This window comes from Danio rerio, chromosome 23 (genome assembly GCF_052040795.2).
Source record: "Danio rerio strain M-AB ecotype USA chromosome 23, GRCz13ab, whole genome shotgun sequence".
NCBI classification, from domain to species: domain Eukaryota; kingdom Metazoa; phylum Chordata; class Actinopteri; order Cypriniformes; family Danionidae; genus Danio; species Danio rerio.
This window is the reverse complement of record NC_141043.1, coordinates 30,595,107-30,613,385: the sequence shown is the minus strand read 5'-3', so window position 1 is coordinate 30,613,385 and position 18,279 is coordinate 30,595,107. Positions and strand designations below refer to the sequence as shown.

Below are 18,279 nucleotides of genomic sequence, written 5' to 3'. Positions count from 1 at the left end.
AGACAGTGGTCGCTGCACGGGCGGATTGGGATGGATTTATAGCACGGGAAATCGCTGCGTTATGAATTTCATAAAATCTATGATTCTCAGCTGTGGACTGTATTCCCTCGAGATCTTGCAAGATTTGTTTACTCATTCTCCTCTCTTAAATACGTAAAAAGGAAGAATTGTGCGTTTTCTGAAAGCCTCTTGTTGTTTGTAAAGCAGGCCGCGCAGGCCTCGGATTTTCCTAAAAACTTGTCCGGCATGCTGCGATTGGCCCTTGGGGGAGTCGCGGCATTTTACACCCGGTAAGACCCTATAGCACTGCAATAAGTCCTTTTGTTTAGCTGCGACTCTTATAATAGCATCCTACGTATTTCATTTCTAGCTAAATTTCTAAAATCTCTGAAACGTATCTTGGTTGAGTTGTAAACACAAAGATTAAGCAGGTTCACGTTGCAAGACGTTAACGATTATGCTATGTTATTAGCAGCTAAGCTAGCTACCAGCTCTTATGTTTCAACAAACTCTTTTCTGCTCTCAGAAAATGCGTTGCCTAATATAAAAACACACATATGATTTTAAATGTACAAATTCAGTGGATGCAATTAAATATTTGTGCATTGCGCTTTCATTTTTAGCATCGTCCCGTTGTAAGTCAACTCCATCTATGCAGCTCTAAACTATGTGAATTAACTGGTATCGCCAACATCATAGTAGATTTGTTATTACCACGTTATTGATAAGTTACTTAGGTTATTTGTGAAAGGTCGCTTTCACAAATGTGTAGTTTTTAAAACTGTAATGTATAAATCTTTAATGAAGTGTTATGAGTCTTAACCCAAATACTTTTGACACAAACTTTTGTAAATAAATAACAGGACTAGAACATACAAGTTTTTCATGTATTTTGTGTAATATTTTAGGCATTTAGGCCAGACAATGTGTAGTTATAACGTCTTGTGGGCTATTTTGGCTTCACTTTAAAGGTATGTTTGAGAATGAATAAGAAGCTTGCAAAGATTGAGACTGTTGACTATAGTAAAGGCAACAGGTGCAAAGATGTAGAGGTTTAGCCAAACACAGACTAATTCATTTGTATTATTTTGAACACATTTCCAAAGTTTACTATTTTAAATAATTTACACATTCTATTTGGATTGTAGTTTGGCTATAATACGTTGAATTGTTCATTTGACAAATTTTTCTTACTTTCTCAACAGGTGTCGAGCCATGGTATGCACCTATTGCCCGGTTTGACTGCAACGGCTGAAGCATATTGATCTACAGTTGTCTGAAAGCTGTTGACACTGCCAACAAAATTTACTGTGAATCTGGTCTTTTCAACACCTCAACGGAATTGCTGACCTTTGTAAAGAAAATTGACACTCCACAGAGACAAATAAATAAACTGTGGTGCTTGGAAAAGAAGCAATACCATATTAAAAGACTTTTTTACATTAAGATAGTAGGCCGGAGGCTTTAGAATGGCATCTGTTCCGGTTTACTGCCTGTGTCGTCTCCCTTATGATGTCACCCGATTCATGATTGAGTGTGATGTTTGTCAGGACTGGTTTCATGGCAGGTGAGGTTGCAAAATTTTTAAATGACTGTTAAAAGCTAAATCTTGTACTTCTTATGAATGTGTTTTTTGTGAATGTAATAATATATATTTTTTCTTTTTGTGTAGTTGTGTTGGTGTGGAGGAGGACAAAGCAGCAGAAATTGATCTGTATCATTGTCCTAACTGTCAGGTGACACATGGACCATCTGTCAGTAAGTGTCACAAATGGTGTAATAAATGTCAATTCTGACTATTTCTTAGTAAGTCTTTTTGTGGATTAAAAATAAATGTTTTCAGAGTATCTGTACCTATATTCATCTATTTTAAATCTCTGTTCATAGTCAATACAACCTTTATATAATCATGTTCATAGTACATCCATCTGTAAATATCACCCATAGTTTTTCTTTAATTGCACTTTATAACTTATACCTGTATCCTGCACTTGCTGCTGTTGCACTCCTGTTTAGACCTAAACTGCATTTCCTGGCCTCGTACTTGTGCATATTTAATGACAATAAAGTTGAATCTAATGTAATAGTGCTGGGTTAATTTGGTCTTTATGTTTATGAAATTGTATGGAAACTAATTTGCACCAAGTCAGAAATGCAATTTTGGGAGAGAAAAAAATCACAGATAATACACATTGGTATGTAAGTCATATGTTTATTTTTTAATTATCGCTTTAAAACGTGATTATAAATACGGACTTTATTTTGCATTGCTCTCCAACAAATCCTATAAATGTAACGTTTTGTAAATGTAATTTTTAGTTGGTTTTACTATACACCGTTTGTTATTTTATAGTGAACCAGAAATTGTTTAAAATTCACTGTTTATGTTTTTCTTGCTTGACTTTAATTGCATTATGCATTTGACAGCTTGTTTCAGATGAAAAAATGGTGTGCAAACAGACTATTTTTGTTGTGTATTTTATGTATGATTATTCATAACTTCGATTTACAGCTTAGAATGGACTAATAAACATCTAAACTTGGAAAAATTTGACTATTAACTATGATATCTATTTTTCTGTCAGTGCGTAAACGGCGAGGAGCTGTAAAACACGCTGATGTTGGATTGGGAAGAGACTCAGGGCGACCTGTGAAGACGGGCAGTGCTCAGTTTGTCAGAGAGCTACGCTGTCGCACTTTTCCCAGGTACATTTACACTATTGCTAGCTCAAAATGACCTCTAGGTAATTCTAGGTTGTCAATACCTCTAGTACTCTACATTTTAAAGGAACATTTAACTTTTTTTACAAGTTACCTTAAGTTAAACAGTTAATTTTTTCCATTTTTGAATCCATTCAGCCGATATCCGGGACTGGCGGGAGAACTTTCAGCTTGCCATAAATCATTGAATCGATTAGCATCTTGCTTGTTATAGTCATTTTCCTATTTAAATCTTAACTCTTCTGTAGTTATATTGTGTACTCAGGGCTGGATAAATGTAAGGGCTAGGTGGGGCTGAAGCCCATGGAGGAAGGGGGCCCTTGATTAGCTAAAGGATTCATTTGCGGTATGTCGAGGGAAACGCTTCTGCGTTGTGCTTTCTCTACGAAAATAATGTGAAGTAATTCTTCCGGTTCGCTGCTGTTCAAAAACAGTGACGTCAGTGCTAAACTGGGGCTCAGTGGCTGTAGCTCAATCAGAATATTGAATAGCCCTGTTTTAGTCACCCACAAGGGTGATCACATATCTCATTTTTGCACGCCCGCACAATCCTTCCATCACACAATATAACCGAAATAGTGTGCGAACAAATCAAATTGCCTGTAAAGCAGTTTTCAAAATATCCATGGTTGTGGAGTATCTATCTCAAGTAAATACACTCTATGCTTTACAGCAGGGGTGTCAAACTCAATTCCTGGAGGGCCGAAGCCCTGCACAGTTTAGTTCCAACCCTGCTCAAACACACTTACCTGTAGGTTTCAAACAAGCCTGAAGGACTCAATTAGTTTGATCAGGTGTGTTTAGTTAGGGTTGGAACTAAACTGTGCAGAGCTGCGGCCCTTTTGGAACTGAGTTTGACACCTGTGCTTTACAGTAAGTCTAACTGAACCAGTTAGAAAGCAAACTTTTTTTTTAATGGATGCTTACTTTGCCCCTTTTATGAAAATGATAGTAATAATATGGAGCAATGAAATATTGACCCTGGCTTTCATTAGACAATATATCTGATGCAAAAAAAAACAATAGATAAATGAACAAAATAAGGATAACCTTCTGTAACTCAGAAGACCACAAAAAGCTATTTTGGATATTAGAAGCATGGATATTAAAGATATTATATCATTAGGGATTTATGGTCACCTAAAGTTCTAAAGAACGTTTTTAAAGGTAAACCCCAATTTAAAGTATTAATTATAAAGCACTAATTGAGGTAGTATTGCAAAAGTTTTTTGTTTTGTTTTGTTGATGTTTGAACTTTAAAGTTCATATTATGTCATTACTTAATTTTGTATTCTTGCAGGCCTATTTTAATAAAATAGAAAAAAATCCATAATAATCAAATATAAATAATCTAATGGTGGAAAATTAGATAATTATATGAATTAATAAATTATTAATAACAATAATAATAATACCAACAACAACAATTAATAATAATATATACTTTTGTGAGGTAAAAAAAATAAAGGGGAGGGCCTTGGATTTGCTATAGCCCCAGGGCCCAATGTATTCCTAATCCGGCCCTGTGTGTACTAAGACTAACGGAAAATGAAAAGTTGTTTTTCCACCAATGATATTTTGCAGCACTGTTACCTAGCTGGGGACTATTTTCAGCTGCTGCATAATATCATTGCACCTGCTGCAACCATGGAACGGCAGCAAAGTTTCTTGATTATCATGCCAGAGTGAGAGCATAGCCACATCGACCTAGAAAATAGCAACCTTTATTTTTTTGTCACTCTTGGTGCACAATGTAATTACAGAAGAGTTGAGATTTAAATTTAATTATCAAAATGTTTTTTTTTTTTTACATTTTTGGTTGAGATGCTTATGGTCTAATCCGATTCAATGATTTATGCTAAGCTAAAGGCCTTGTTTTTAATTCTGCGTTGAGTGATCAGCGTGACCCACTGTGCCTGCCTTTCGCATAGTCCTGCATTTATACTTCTGCATGATGTTTGTGTTGCTCTGCAATAACACTTGTGAAACACTAGCTGGCAGTAGGTTTTTTTGTTCATCTGTGTCGAGTTTCTTTGCAGGTGTTTTGTTTTTCTGAACGCTACCTTACTATACAAGTAGCTCAAACTCACGACTGATTGGATTTTAAAATGCTAAATTTGAACTCTTTAGCTTTATGTTACTATTCCTTTAAAATTAGTTAAATTTATTCTTGATCTGACTTTAAACAAAGATCTTTACTACTAATTGTGGGTTTATGCTTATCTGATGTTACAATAATACAACTACGACGAGAATGCTAAAAAAAGTTTTTACATTTTTTATATTCCAGTGCTGATGAAGTCCTGCTGAAGCCGACCGGTGCCCAGCTTACGGTTGAGTTTCTAGAGGAGCGCTCGTTCAGTGTCCCAGTCCTGGTCCTCAGGAAAGATGGCCTGGGCATGAATCTGCCCCCGTCGTCCTTCTCTGTAACAGATGTGGAGCACTATATTGGTAACTTCAATCACATCCGCAGTGCTAGTTTTTTTAGTTGTGTATCTGAGAAGTGATTTTTTGATAGAAATGTAATTTTTTTTAAAAGGTACTGAAAAAGAAATTGACGTGATTGATGTCAGTCGCCAAGCAGACCTCAAGATGAAACTGGGAGAGTTTGTTGAGTACTACAACAGCCCAAACAGAGATCGAGTGCTCAATGTGATCAGCTTAGAGTTCTCAGACACCAGGTACATTCTATACACATTTTCATTAATCAATGTGTGCAGCAGTAGCGTACAGATGCAGTGGTGCTTTCATGTCAGCATGAAATAGAAGCCTGTTTCCTAAATGCATGTCATGTATTTAGCTGTGAACAAATGATCTTTGTTTAATTAAAAAATGGAGTCTGTTGTGTTTCTAACATTTTTAGGACACAACAAATTACTTATTTATATTTATATTAAAGAGACAAATAAAAAAAGAGTTAATTAGCCTCAATATTTGTAACAATTTATTAATATTTCATTCATTCATTTTCTTTTCTGCTTAGTCCCTCTATTAATCTGGGGTTGCCACAGCGGAATAAACTGCCAACTTATCCAGCACATGTTTTACGCAGCGTATGCTCTTCCAGCTGCAACCCATCACTGGGAAACATCCATACACACTCATTCACACTCATACACTACAGCCAATTTTGCTTACCCAATTCACCTCTACAACATGTCTTTGAACTGTGGGAGAAACTGGAGCACCCGGAGGAAACCCATGCAAACTCTGGGAGAACATGCAAACTGCACACAGAAATGCCAACTGACCCAGCCGAGGCTCGAACCAGTTAGCTTCTTGCTGTGAAGCGATTCTTTAATATTAAAAGAAGACAAATGATGCATGTCATACATGTACATATTTTCAACATATATATTTCATAATTTGTATTTTACATGTTCATTTTCAATCATTGGAACTATAAAAATGCACATGAACACACAAATATGCATGTAAACTATAATTTTATATACACTATATACTCATATTTGGCAATATATTAGTATTACTGTATGAGCTTCAATACACACAATTGATCATCAGTGCACCAAACCAGACAATTATTTCTTAGACAATTAATCGTTAGCCAAATCTTGTAACTTGTGACAGCTCTTTTTTTATGAAAGCATCATAACTAAAGTAAAATAATAACCTTCTCTCTAGTGATGTGTACCAGGCCAGAAAATACCCCAAATATTTTGCATGTATAAATCCTAATTAAACCTTATTTTACCTGAAATTTCTTCTTCCCTCCGACCAACAACCTTATCCAATTTATTTATTTTTATTGTTAAGATTTTAAACTTTTCATAGAGGATTCAACCATGCAAACTTTGCGTGTTTTCTTAGGTTGTCTAATCTGGTGGAGACACCAAAGATCGTGAGGAAGCTGTCATGGGTGGAGAACCTCTGGCCTGAAGAGTCTATCTTTGAGAGGCCTAATGTGCAGAAATACTGCCTAATGGGAGTGAAGGACAGTTACACAGACTTTCACATTGACTTTGGAGGAACCTCCGTGTGGTACCACGTACTCCGGGTTAGTTGTTCTCTAATTAGCAGTAGATTATTAGTGAAGAAAGCAGTAAATGTGAGAGAAAAAACTGCATTTGATCACTCCTGAAAGCTTTGCTGTTTGTCTTTCTGACTAAAGTGTTCTTATGTATGTCTTTTCTTTGTCAGGGTGAAAAGATCTTTTACCTCATTCGCCCCACTGCTGCTAATTTGTCTCTTTTTGAGCGCTGGAGTTCATCCTCCAATCAGAATGAGCTGTTTTTTGGGGATCAGGTCGACATGTGCTACAAATGTTCAGTTAAGCAAGGAAACACCCTCTTCATCCCGACAGGTACTACCTGTTGTGTCTGTATATTGCAGATATACGTTTATTTGATTACTCTGAGTGTGTAAGACATGAAATTATTAATCTATACTCTTTATTAGGTTGGATTCATGCTGTCCTGACCCCTGTGGACTGTTTGGCATTTGGGGGAAATTTTCTACACAGCCTCAACATTGACATGCAGCTTCGGTGAGTTAACGCTTTTCTGTTCATTTCCTTGCAGGGCTCGAAATTGCGACCATTTTGGTCACATATGCGTCCGAAATTTTGTCTATGCAACCTCAAAATATATTTGGGAGCATTTGTGCAAGTGCTTAAAATTGTTGCCATGCGACCTGTTTTCACTTTAAAATATTCACCGGATGCGCATATTTAGGAAACATTCACACAGAATGCATCTTTGCACCAAAAAACACCAAACTGTTGTCATGTCAACTTTTTGCAGTAAACAAATCCCGCAATGCTTTCCCCGCATTCAGGCTCTTCTTATTGGCAGACTACTCTAGAACTGAATGTGAATGGATTGGGTAATATCAGCTGTCGATTACTCAGTTCAGATGACAGAGAGCTACAGCTCAGAAAATATAAAGGTCTAGATACGAGCAAATGAAAATGACACTGACTGATTAGGTTACAAATAATGCCACATCTTATTAGTGGTCATGTGGTGAATGTTAATCCAGCATTTACACTTTTCGAAGACTGGATAAAAGACTTCCAGTGGGTTAAAGTCCGCCTTGACAAAAGCATTTACCGTAAAGCCAGTGGGATGGAGTTTTCAGGTAACGGTGTTTGACATATCTACACACTTTAAGCACTAGATTTTCTAATTTAATCGTCACAGTGCTGTCAGTCGTCCAACTGGCACTGCGTTGACCATTGCAAAAGAGCATGCATTCACTCAGATTAATCATTGCAGCTCTTGAAAAGACGGTTCCTGCTATTAAGATGTCAATTTTTGGTAGGTGCGCCTAATTTTTGACTGGTGCCTACATTTTTGGTGTCCTGCAGATTTTAGCTCCAACTTGCCTCAACACACCTGCAAGTATGTTTCTAGAAAGCTTAGTAAAAGCTTGATTAGCTAGCCCAGGTGTGTCTGATTGGGGTTGGAACTAAACTTTGCAGGACACCGGCCCTCCAGGAGCGAGTTTGGACATGCCTGTTTTAACCAGTATTGATCTAAGCTTTTTTAATGGTTCATATTCCCATTCTTTTCAATAGAGCCTATGAAATAGAAAAGCGACTGAGCACGGCAGACTTATTCAAGTTTCCAAATTTTGAGACCGTGTGCTGGTATGTTGGCAAGCATCTCCTGGATACTTTCAGAGGTGAGGCTTCTTCTTATTAAGCAAATGACTCAAAGCAAATGTCTTTAGTGCCTATTCTTGTATTTACTACAACATTCTTTCACGTACTTTCAAGTTTATGTTTTTCCAATCCACTTTAGGTCTAAGAGAGAATCGGCGGCATCCCGCCACTTACTTGGTCCACGGAGCCAAAGCTCTGAATAATGCTTTCCGCGGCTGGACACGGAAGGAAGTACGTTTAATTACATTAAATGTAGGACTGAGCAGTTATTATGCAAGTTACAAATGGTAACAATGGGAAATTTGGCTCATATTTTTAATATGTATTATATTTTTTGTAGTTTTCAATTTTAAAACACAGAAAATACAATCACATGGGTGACTAGTAACAACATAAACACACAAAAAAGAAAAACTGAAAAATACTTAAATAATACTTTTAAAGAGTTTCATTAGAATTATGTGTGATGATAACACAAAGCTTATATTGTCTCTTTTTGTAACCTTCAGTCCCTGGGTGAGCATGAACAGGAGATACCTGACACAATAAAGACGCAGCAATTAGTGAAGGATCTGGCTAAGGAGATACGCCTGGTTGAGGTGAGAATATCTCAGGCTCAGATTTGTAAGAAAACGGGTTGTGCTGTTTATTGTGCATCTAATTAGTGTGTTACTTTCTGCAGGATATCTTTCAGCAGAACATCGGCAGGAGCGGGACACCCTTCGGCGGCTCTCAGGGTCTTCCTTCTCCACACCCCAAGGCTCAGTTAAACACACCTCTCACTTTTAGCCAGCACCTAAGTAAAAAGAGAGGCCCAAAGCCAAAGGAGGCATTTGGAGGAGGTGGAGTAGGCCCTCCGGGAGCAAAGAAAAAGAGCCAGAAAGGCAAAGAGATAAAGACGGAAGCCGGAGAGCTGGATCTGCTGGAGATTCATACTAAACACACACTTAAGAAGTTCCAACCTGGTTGTAAAGTCAAAAAGAGCAAGGTACAATATATAAAACTTATATGTTGTTAATATTATGTTTATTACACTCAGGGTGTACTCGCACTAGGTACAGTTGCCTTAAACCATGCCAAAGCACGATTGTTCCCTCTCCTCAGATGGCCTGCACTCACACTGTATTTTGCCTTCAAGCCTGAGCACGCTTATGTCACTGATGATGCGACTGTTCAGTTTAACAGGAAGAGAAGTGCTTTCGCTCAGCACAGTGGAAAATGCTTTAGTTATATTGTTTTAGTGGTTTGGGATGCAGTGACATGCAGTCAAATGTTTAGCAAAACAGCCACAACTTTTAACGCTCACAAATGATCCTAAAAGTCATTGTGCTGCACGTATTAGGTTTACTGAAGGTGCAGCTGACGTACAGTGAGGGGTTTGCATCTTTAATAAACGATGACAGTTTGCATTCATTGAACAGTAAGAATAATTAATAAACCCATATGAAACAGTCCCTTCAAAGTGATGTTTCAGTTTCAGGCTCAGGCTCGCTTTGCACTCACACTAAAAGCGTACTATGTCAATAGTACTATGCCTATAGTACTAGGCCAGCCGAACCGCACTTTGGCACACCTCTTCCAACCAGGCCAAACCCGCCAACTGAACTGTGCCTGGGCCCATTTCTGAGCTCTCACACTTGTCAAACGAACTGGGACACGTGCCCAAGCGTGGTTTGGATAGGATAGTGTGAGTGCAACCTCAAACATTTTAAGGTTTGGGGTCAGTAAATTGTCAAGAAATGGTTCTTCAGCAACAAATCAGCATATTGAAATGGTTTGTAAAAGAATTATAATGCTGAGGACATAATGCGTTAATTATATTGAAAGTCTTGTCTACCCAAAACTTTTGAACAGTAGAGTACTTAATATTATGTTTATTTTTGTATATTTTCTGTCTGAGTTATACTTTTTGGATTCCGGTAAAGACAAAATTCTGATTTAAGATTTTTTTAAAAGATGAAACTATTTGTTTTGCATTTTGTCCTTATATCATCATTGTAAATAACATTATTTGTTTATTGTTTTAGCTTGAGCTGCCTGATGACTGTCTAGATGATTTTGAAGAGAAGATCAACAAGAGCAAGCTCAAGCTTGTGCTAACTAATGGAAAGCTTCAAGGGTAAGTATTGCCATCTTCACTCATTTCTATGATAAGATGATTCTTGTCAAGACACCTAATTTTGAAACCTCCTCTTCTTCGTCTCTTAGGAAGAAAGGACGTGCTGGCAGTGCGAATGGAGCTGGGAGTTCACTTCAGCAGTTCCAGCCCCACATGGCTACTTTGTCTGATTTTGATTCAGAAGACGAGCTTCAGATTGATGAAACCCCTCCACCACGCCGTAGGCCATCTTTACCAAGCAAGAAGAAATTAGCTGGTAAAATGTTGTTTTTTATTTTTATTATTAATAAATTTGAATTTAATCATGTCATCTTATTGGCAGAGTGTAATTCTTCTCTCAATCTTCTTATTAAGGTCTGCCAAGGAAACTACCACGGGCCAAACCATGCAGTGACCCCCACAGAATCCGTGAGCCAGGAGAAGTGGATTTTGATATTGAGGTGTGCAAATCATATTTAAAGCCCTTTCACACCAAAAATTATAATTACATTCTTCAAAATCTCTTCTTTTTTAACTCAAGCTGAGCTCTTTGGGCAGCCTTTATATTCATCTTTAAGAGATGAATTGTGACATATTTTACTTTTGAATAGGAGGATTACACCACTGATGAAGAGATGCTCACAATGCAGGGTGTAAAAGGCGGAGCAGGTGGGATTTTAGACTTGCTTAAGGCAAGCAAACAGGTGGCGGGCCTAGATTCTGCACTGAGGTACGTCTCACACACACTTCATATGCTGCAATTTAGTTTTTGAATGTGTAAGTGTTTCTATTCTAACTTCTGACGATTCTCTTCATGTTCTGAAGTGAGGAAGCACCGGCCTCCCCCAGCACCCGTGATGCTATCCAGGGCATGCTTTCGATGGCAAATCCTCCATCCTCATCATCCTCTTCGTCCTCTTCCTCTCCTCTGTCAATCTCTGGAGGAGGTGAGATGATGGGGCTTATGAAGGAAAAAGGAGGGAGAGAGGGGTGGATGAGTGGAGTCAAGAAGAGCGAGAGGAAGGCCGTCTTTCAGAGGCCAGGGAAACGGCCCATCAAGCGTCCAGCACGCCACCTCAGTGATGATGAAAGCTTAGATGAACAGGAGACACTGGGTACCTGTTTTAAAGACTCTGATTATGGTGAGGTTTTTTACATTTATTTTTCATTACAACAGGGTTGCTAACATGCTTAATGCTGTTCACAACAGAAGCGAAAGAAGCGTCAAGCGCGAGTGATATACATGTTAAGTCAATGGCGCGAATGGAGCGTTTTGCGCGTTTGATGCGCAAATCGCTCAAGTTCGAAGATCTAAACTTCAGTTGTCATTCGCGCCGCGTTAACCAATCAGGAGCTTGCTCTTGTGGAGGGCGTGATTATGACGTAGTGCCTGTTGTTGGTGTCCCGGGGAAAAATCCTCCTGCACACACAGACAACACTTCATCAAACTGGGCTCGGCTCAGTCTGAAGCACCGCTGAATACTTCCATCATCCAGGTTAAGTCTCTGGAGGAGTTTATGAGTTCACAGAGCTGGGTGCACCTCTGAATGGATCTAGTGGACTCAGCTCGGCTCGGCTCCAAATGGCTCAATGCTGTTTTTAGCCTTTCTAAAGCATATAAACACAGTTATTCTCTCTATAAAATCCATGTTAGCCATTTAGCAATGAAGCTACAGTCACCGGGCTGACAGAAGCCCTGCCCATCACGCGAATCCGCGTCTGTTCTGAACCGGATTTGACGTGCGAACGAAGCGAGTAAACTCAAATGTTCACACGTTTATTTACGCACGAATAGCGCGATTTATCCACTCGTTCCGCGCCTGGACACAGTATAAGAATGAAAATACTCTGGGTGATTTCACCACGTTTGCACCCTCTTTTTCAGTGTATCCATCACTAGAGTCTGATGAGGAGGATCATGTAAGCAAGTCCAAAATGAAAAGGAAGCGAAACTGGGATGATACCCCTTGGAGTCCCAAAGGTAAATAACATGTATGAAATACATTTTTGCAGACTTTATTTTTTTTTCTAAACGGTTCTAATCATTGTTTGTTTAAATGCCTTTAGCCCGTGTAACCCCTACATTGCCGAAGCAGGAGCGACCGGTGAGGGAGGGTGCCAGGGTTGCATCTGTAGAAACCGGGCTGGCAGCTGCTGCAGCCAAACTGGCACAACAGGTGAGCTTCTGTTTCATTGTGCCATAATCTCTATCTACATGAACCATTGCATACAATTTTGCCTCATTTCCACAAGGCTTGTGTTTCCACTGCTAACAGTACCCTTAATCAGTAGGCATGGTATATGCCAGAAAGTTCCAATTAAAGTTGCAATTAATTCATTTTCAATCATAAAATACAATGCATGCAGTTCACATATCGTGTCCTTTGTGAACTCAAGTTTATTTTTTTTAATGTAAATGTGTGGCAACTGTGTGTAGATAGAGAGAGGAATCTGCACACTTTGCACACATTTTGATGCAACGTGAACCCCTTAAAAACAATAGAGGACATACAGCAGATTCTTGCTTCTTGAAATGTGGCTTTTTGTCACAAGACAACAAGCTATGCTTGAGTATGGTCAAAGTGTCTTTAAGACAGGTCATTTAACTTCGCGGCCATCTTTAAAACGCCCCTCTGGCAGTATGTTCGGCCATTCTGTTTGAATGGGAACACATCAAATTCTCCAAAACTGGTTGCCAAACTTATGATTGAATTTCATATTAGGAATCTCCAATACTGTCTCTTTAGTTTCACTTCTAAACGTCAGAATCACTCTAAATCTGCAGAAACTCTCGTATGGTCTGAGTCCCTTCCTCAGAGTATCATCAGTCTATAGTGGACGATGATTTGCTCTTGTACTAGAAGGTGGGCTTTAGTCGCCATATTGACCGTTACACTTTTCCCCATTCAAAACTATACGAGTGACATGTCTTGTGTATTCTATAGTCTTTGGTATGGTTCATTGTTGTGTGTTGTCATTCTATTGTTAAGCGTCGTGTTTCAGATGTGTATTTAAAAATGGCACAACATTAAAAATGTTATCCTTCTCTTAGTCTTGTTGCAAACACTGGTGTCAATTCTCTATAGCAGAGACAGGTTGTAAATTGAAAAGTTGTTTAGTAAAATATTCTATTGAGAGCTAAAGTGGCATTGTGACGATTCGGTTTACTTTTGTCTCTGTTTTCTTTGACTTTGATCGAGCACCTGCCTTTTAGATTTTCATAGATGTGCGCCCACTTATGTCTTTCTTTCTTTTCTGTTCTCTATAAACTGATGGAATTCATCAATGATTACACCGTAATACTATATACATATAATAATGAGCCATGGTCGAACCGAGCTTAAACAAACCTTGTTGTTGTCTTGATGAACAGCCACAAAGCCACGAAGAACAAAATCTGCATGTCTTGTTGATTTACGAGGCTGTTTAAAAGCCAGAGCGGTTACATTTTCTCCAGAGAGCTTGCATGTGCATCTATATTTGAAATAACCAACTTCTTGATCTGATGATAATAACGTGCGTGTGATTACTGAAGTGCTTCTGACGTCCGATCCTTTCAGGAATGGATAAACGCGCAAGTGAATCGTGGAAAACAAATGAGCAAATGATTCTTTCAGCAAACTAAAACATAAACAATCTGCCATGTTCAACTTTTATCATCACCTTTTGAATTATTATGAACTCGGAGTGACAGAATTACATTCTAACAGAGGTTACATGTGCTGATGAAGTTAAAATACAGATGAGAGGTTTGCACTGACTGTTTGCTATATGTTGAGTGTTGTTTTTGTACCCAAATAAGGCCTAAATGTCTGCTGTGTGTAGTTTTACTGTAATTGTTAACATATCGGTGATTGTAAGGGTCTGTATGTGTACAAATTTGTTGCATTTATGTATTTAATATAGATAATCGCAGACTGTAGGCTATTTTGCAGGGTGATCTGCAGTTATAATCAAGTCATGTTCATAGTAAGGTTAGTAATAATCATTTATACAGAAGTATTTATGTGTATAAAGCATCTGTTTTTTGAGAAGAGCCTTTCATGATAAGTGAACAGCTTTACTTTGACATTTCCTCGAGCAAGAATGACGTAGACTGAAACTTTGTCATACACCACGCCCACCAAAAGGGTACCATTGGTATCTTTTTAGCAGTGGAAATGCAAGCCTGATTATGATGACCAGTACTATACCACGCAGTGGAAATGGGCCACTAGAGAAGGGTGCCAAAAAAGTGGCTCTATTTTTTAACCTTTAACAGTGGAAATGGGAACAATGGCATATATTAATTTACTCTACCGAACTGTACCACTGAGTGGAAATGGGACAATACTTAAAATTGATGTGCTCATTTTAGTTTTTCAAAATATTCATAAAATTCAGTTGGTATTTGTACCACCACTTTGAACCAGTCTTCATTGTGACATGATATTTCTACTTAGAATTTGATACTCCAAAAAAGTGTTGACAACAGTTTTTAAATGCTTTTTTTAAAGATTCTTTTATAAATAAAACTTCATAAGAGCATTAGAAACTGTAATCTTTTGTTGCTCTAAAACCAGGAACAGCAGAAAACCATAACCAAGAGGAAATACACCAAGAAGAAGACCCCTCAAGAGAAGGTACACTCTACAGTTGCCCAGCTCCAGCATCAGCCGGACTCTGCACCCGTGTCTCCTCCTCTGCCCTCTGAGCCTCCAGTGGACTGTATAGTTGAGGAGAGGAGAGTGGAGGTTTACTCTGCCAGCCTGCTGGACCACGAGTACACTGCAGGACCCGGTCCGTTCAGCCCAGGAGGTCCAAGAGGAAGTGGTGCCATGGCCCCTGGCGTGTTCTTGACTTCCAGACGCCCCTCACTGTCTCCCCAAAACAGCAGCAGCTACTCTCCCTCTGCCCCCTCACCTGGCGGACTGGTGACTCCAACATCAGCTGGAGCATGTCAAGGTAATTAGAATTAACATACTCGTAATTCTGAAACAAACTGATATCATACATGCTCTAAAATGTTCTCTCTCCTTTTCTTTCCTACAGGGAAACGTCCAAAGAAAGGACTTGCAACAGCTAAACAGAGACTGGGAAAGATTCTGAAAATACACCGGAACGGCAAGCTGCTGCTGTAGATTTCAAACCAGGAGAGGAGACTGCAGGGAACAATACAGATTTAGAAAACGGAGATGGATGAGACAGGACCTGAGTGATTTTGGCGTTAAATTATGTGACTGTTTTATGGTTAATACTCAGCTTGCCTGGTTTTATTTGCCTCATCGGGATAAAAAGTGAAAAGAACAAAAACTTGCTGTGAGAAAATTCAAGTAAAATCTGTCTAGCATGGTGTTTTGGCATAGAAATTTCAGTCTCAAACTCAAAATAGAGCTAAACAGAAGGATACCTTAAACCATTAATGGATACTGGTGAGTGATGACTGTGTTGCAATATTGATGAATATGATCTGCATCCATGTACGCTCCCCTTAAACCTTTTTTGTTTCATAAATATTAGTTGATTTTTAGTTTTAACCATATAGATATTTAGAAAACAAAATGTAATGCCCTTGACGTTAGGTCAAGTTGCTTGAAGTTATCAACAAAAAGATCACTGAAAAGATTCTTAATTGGTTGATATAAAAATTTGACTTCCCAAAAATAGGATTGGGATGACCTGACCTGTCCAATGGTTGCGTATTTAATTCTTAATTCCTCAGCAGTTTGTAAATGTCACAGTTTCTCATAGCTATTTGACCCAATCTCCTCCCAAAGCCATGCATCATTTTTGTTTACATGCTTCATTAATGTGTTCATATCGAATTCTTTTATAGAAGACCGTTTGATGCACCATTGACCGTAATTGCTGTAGATGAAGTCCTGTAGTAACGTCCTTTTGCTTGTTAAAAATGTTTTAAACCATAGTGAACTAACACATTTTTATTAACAGTTGTATTTTAGATGTGTATATATTTTACGTTTGTCTTGTTTTGTTTTCGTTGGTTTGTTTTCCACTCAGCATGGGCAGTGTAATGTCCTGTCAGCGTTCGGCCAGAGTTGTCTTGTTGGCCTTCCCATCGATACCACACTTACAAAGTTGAAAAGTAAAGGTTGAGTTCAGTGGTGGGCACATTTTTAGTAACTGTAAAGAACATGGAAATTGATTTTAGAGCAGTTTGAGATCAGATCAGTGATTCTGTAGGTTCAGTGTACATATTTGGTGTTTTATTTGTATTTTGTTTTTGAAAGAAAGAAATTGCATTTGAGTCTTTCTTGACACAACTTGTACAAAAATACATGTTTTGGTTAAGTATAACAGCATAAGAGTTGTTTAGCCTGTTTTATTTGTAATATAGAATAATTATGCTGTTCTTTTTCATTGATGCTTATGATATTAGCAATGTGATGAAGTTAATGTATTCTATTGCTATGTCAATGTTAATGTTCGTTTTATCCCCCCCCCACACTTATCAATAATATTAATTGTGATGTCGATATACTTTAGTTTTGCTTTTATATATATGATACTCCATTAGAAGAGTTAAATATAACATTTTTTTTGTAATTTTATGTAACATTATTTTTTTAGTCTACTCTTTTGACCATTATGTCTATTACTGGCACCAAAAACATAGAAAAATTAGTGGGTCAGTGTAAATATTATTTTACCCCCTGGAAAATGTCACCGATTTTCACACTTGCCATCATGCCACCCAAATGTGATTAGAAACTTGTATTTAGGTTTGTAGGAAGTTTGGAACATGAACAGATAACAGTTGTTACAATGTCCTGAAAAAGTAAAATTACTATTTTAAAAATAGATAGTTTTCAGATTTTAAAGGATATTTGTGGAGTATTTTGAGTTTTTTGTTCATTTGATTTGCCATTGTCTTCACATCATGTCCAAATGTTACTATGTAAACTCATATTTTACAAAACATCTGTGCCTTCAGTAAAACCCCAAACATAGCAACCTGTTTAACTGAAAATGTGCATCTTTGCACATATTTTGATACTAGCTTTAGTTTAATGGCAACTATTGTCTTATCAAGACGCCTGTTCAGGATCTCTGGAAATTGATAGCAAAAAAAAAAAAAAGCTGAAATGATGTGAAGCAAGATGAGCAACAAAGAAAGTGTTCAAAAACCTCAAAATATATATGAGGAATGACTTTCAAAGATGTTCTCATTAAGTTTAGCATTTACTTAAGTTATTCTCTTCATCACGAGAAAGTAATTGTGTGCATTTTAGGAATTATTTATCTTTTAACCATTTTCTTGTCTGCTGAAGTTTATTTTGAACAATTAATGCTAATCACAGTTCCTCTCAGGGTTTATTTTGTATCTAATATCATTTTGATAGAACAGTTTAAAAGATTAACAGTAGTTTTAGGAGTTCACATTCAGGACCACTTAAAAAACAAAACCAAGTCAAATCTGAACCCATTCAATATTTAGAATTGGACGTTGTCTTTTGCTATTGTCACCATCTTTGGTTTTTAAAACGGCTTGAGCAGATTTTTCCAAATGACCTCTATTAAAAGATATTTTTAAAAAAACATTTGCCTTTCTGTCATTATAAGCTTACTTTCACCTGCAAGTGTCATGTAGTCTCTCACGAGATTCACCATCTTCTTTGTCTCCTTTCAACTGTCATTTATTAATTTATTTTCCTACAGGTTGGTTCCATTATTCATAAGGGGTCGCCAAAGTGGAATGAACAGCCAACTTATCCAGCATATGTTTTACACAGCGGATGCCTTTCCATCTGCAACCCAGCACTGGGAAACCCCCATTCAAACACACCTACACTACGGCCAATTTAGCTTATTCAATTCACCTATAGCGCATGTC

The 18,279-nt window shown here is 37.9% G+C and overlaps 1 protein-coding gene across 3 annotated transcripts; it reads left to right on the top strand.

The window, feature by feature from the left end:
* phf8 (PHD finger protein 8) lies at positions 1-17,066 on the top strand. 3 transcript variants are annotated; one of them, XM_087306025.1, is made up of 22 exons: positions 1-290; positions 1,206-1,567; positions 1,673-1,758; positions 2,586-2,706; positions 5,012-5,172; positions 5,261-5,402; positions 6,553-6,739; positions 6,883-7,045; positions 7,141-7,228; positions 8,261-8,367; positions 8,487-8,578; positions 8,857-8,946; positions 9,030-9,335; positions 10,375-10,466; positions 10,556-10,722; positions 10,821-10,906; positions 11,057-11,175; positions 11,271-11,587; positions 12,331-12,426; positions 12,513-12,622; positions 15,008-15,389; positions 15,477-17,066. In XM_087306025.1, the coding sequence occupies exons 2-22, from the start codon at positions 1,470-1,472 to the stop codon at positions 15,563-15,565; spliced, it is 3,099 nt and encodes a 1,032-aa protein (XP_087162151.1). In that variant the 5' UTR covers positions 1-290; positions 1,206-1,469; the 3' UTR covers positions 15,566-17,066.
* Positions 17,067-18,279: the final 1,213 nt, after the last annotated feature.

Coding starts and splice junctions, on each gene's coding strand:
- phf8 (XM_087306025.1), top strand. CDS start 1,470: ATGGCATCTGTTCCGGTTTACTGCCTGTGTCGTCTCCCTTATGATGTC. Junction 5,173..5,260: donor AGATGTGGAGCACTATATTG/GTAACTTCAATC, acceptor TTTTTTTAAAAG/GTACTGAAAAAGAAATTGAC. Junction 9,336..10,374: donor GTAAAGTCAAAAAGAGCAAG/GTACAATATATA, acceptor TTATTGTTTTAG/CTTGAGCTGCCTGATGACTG.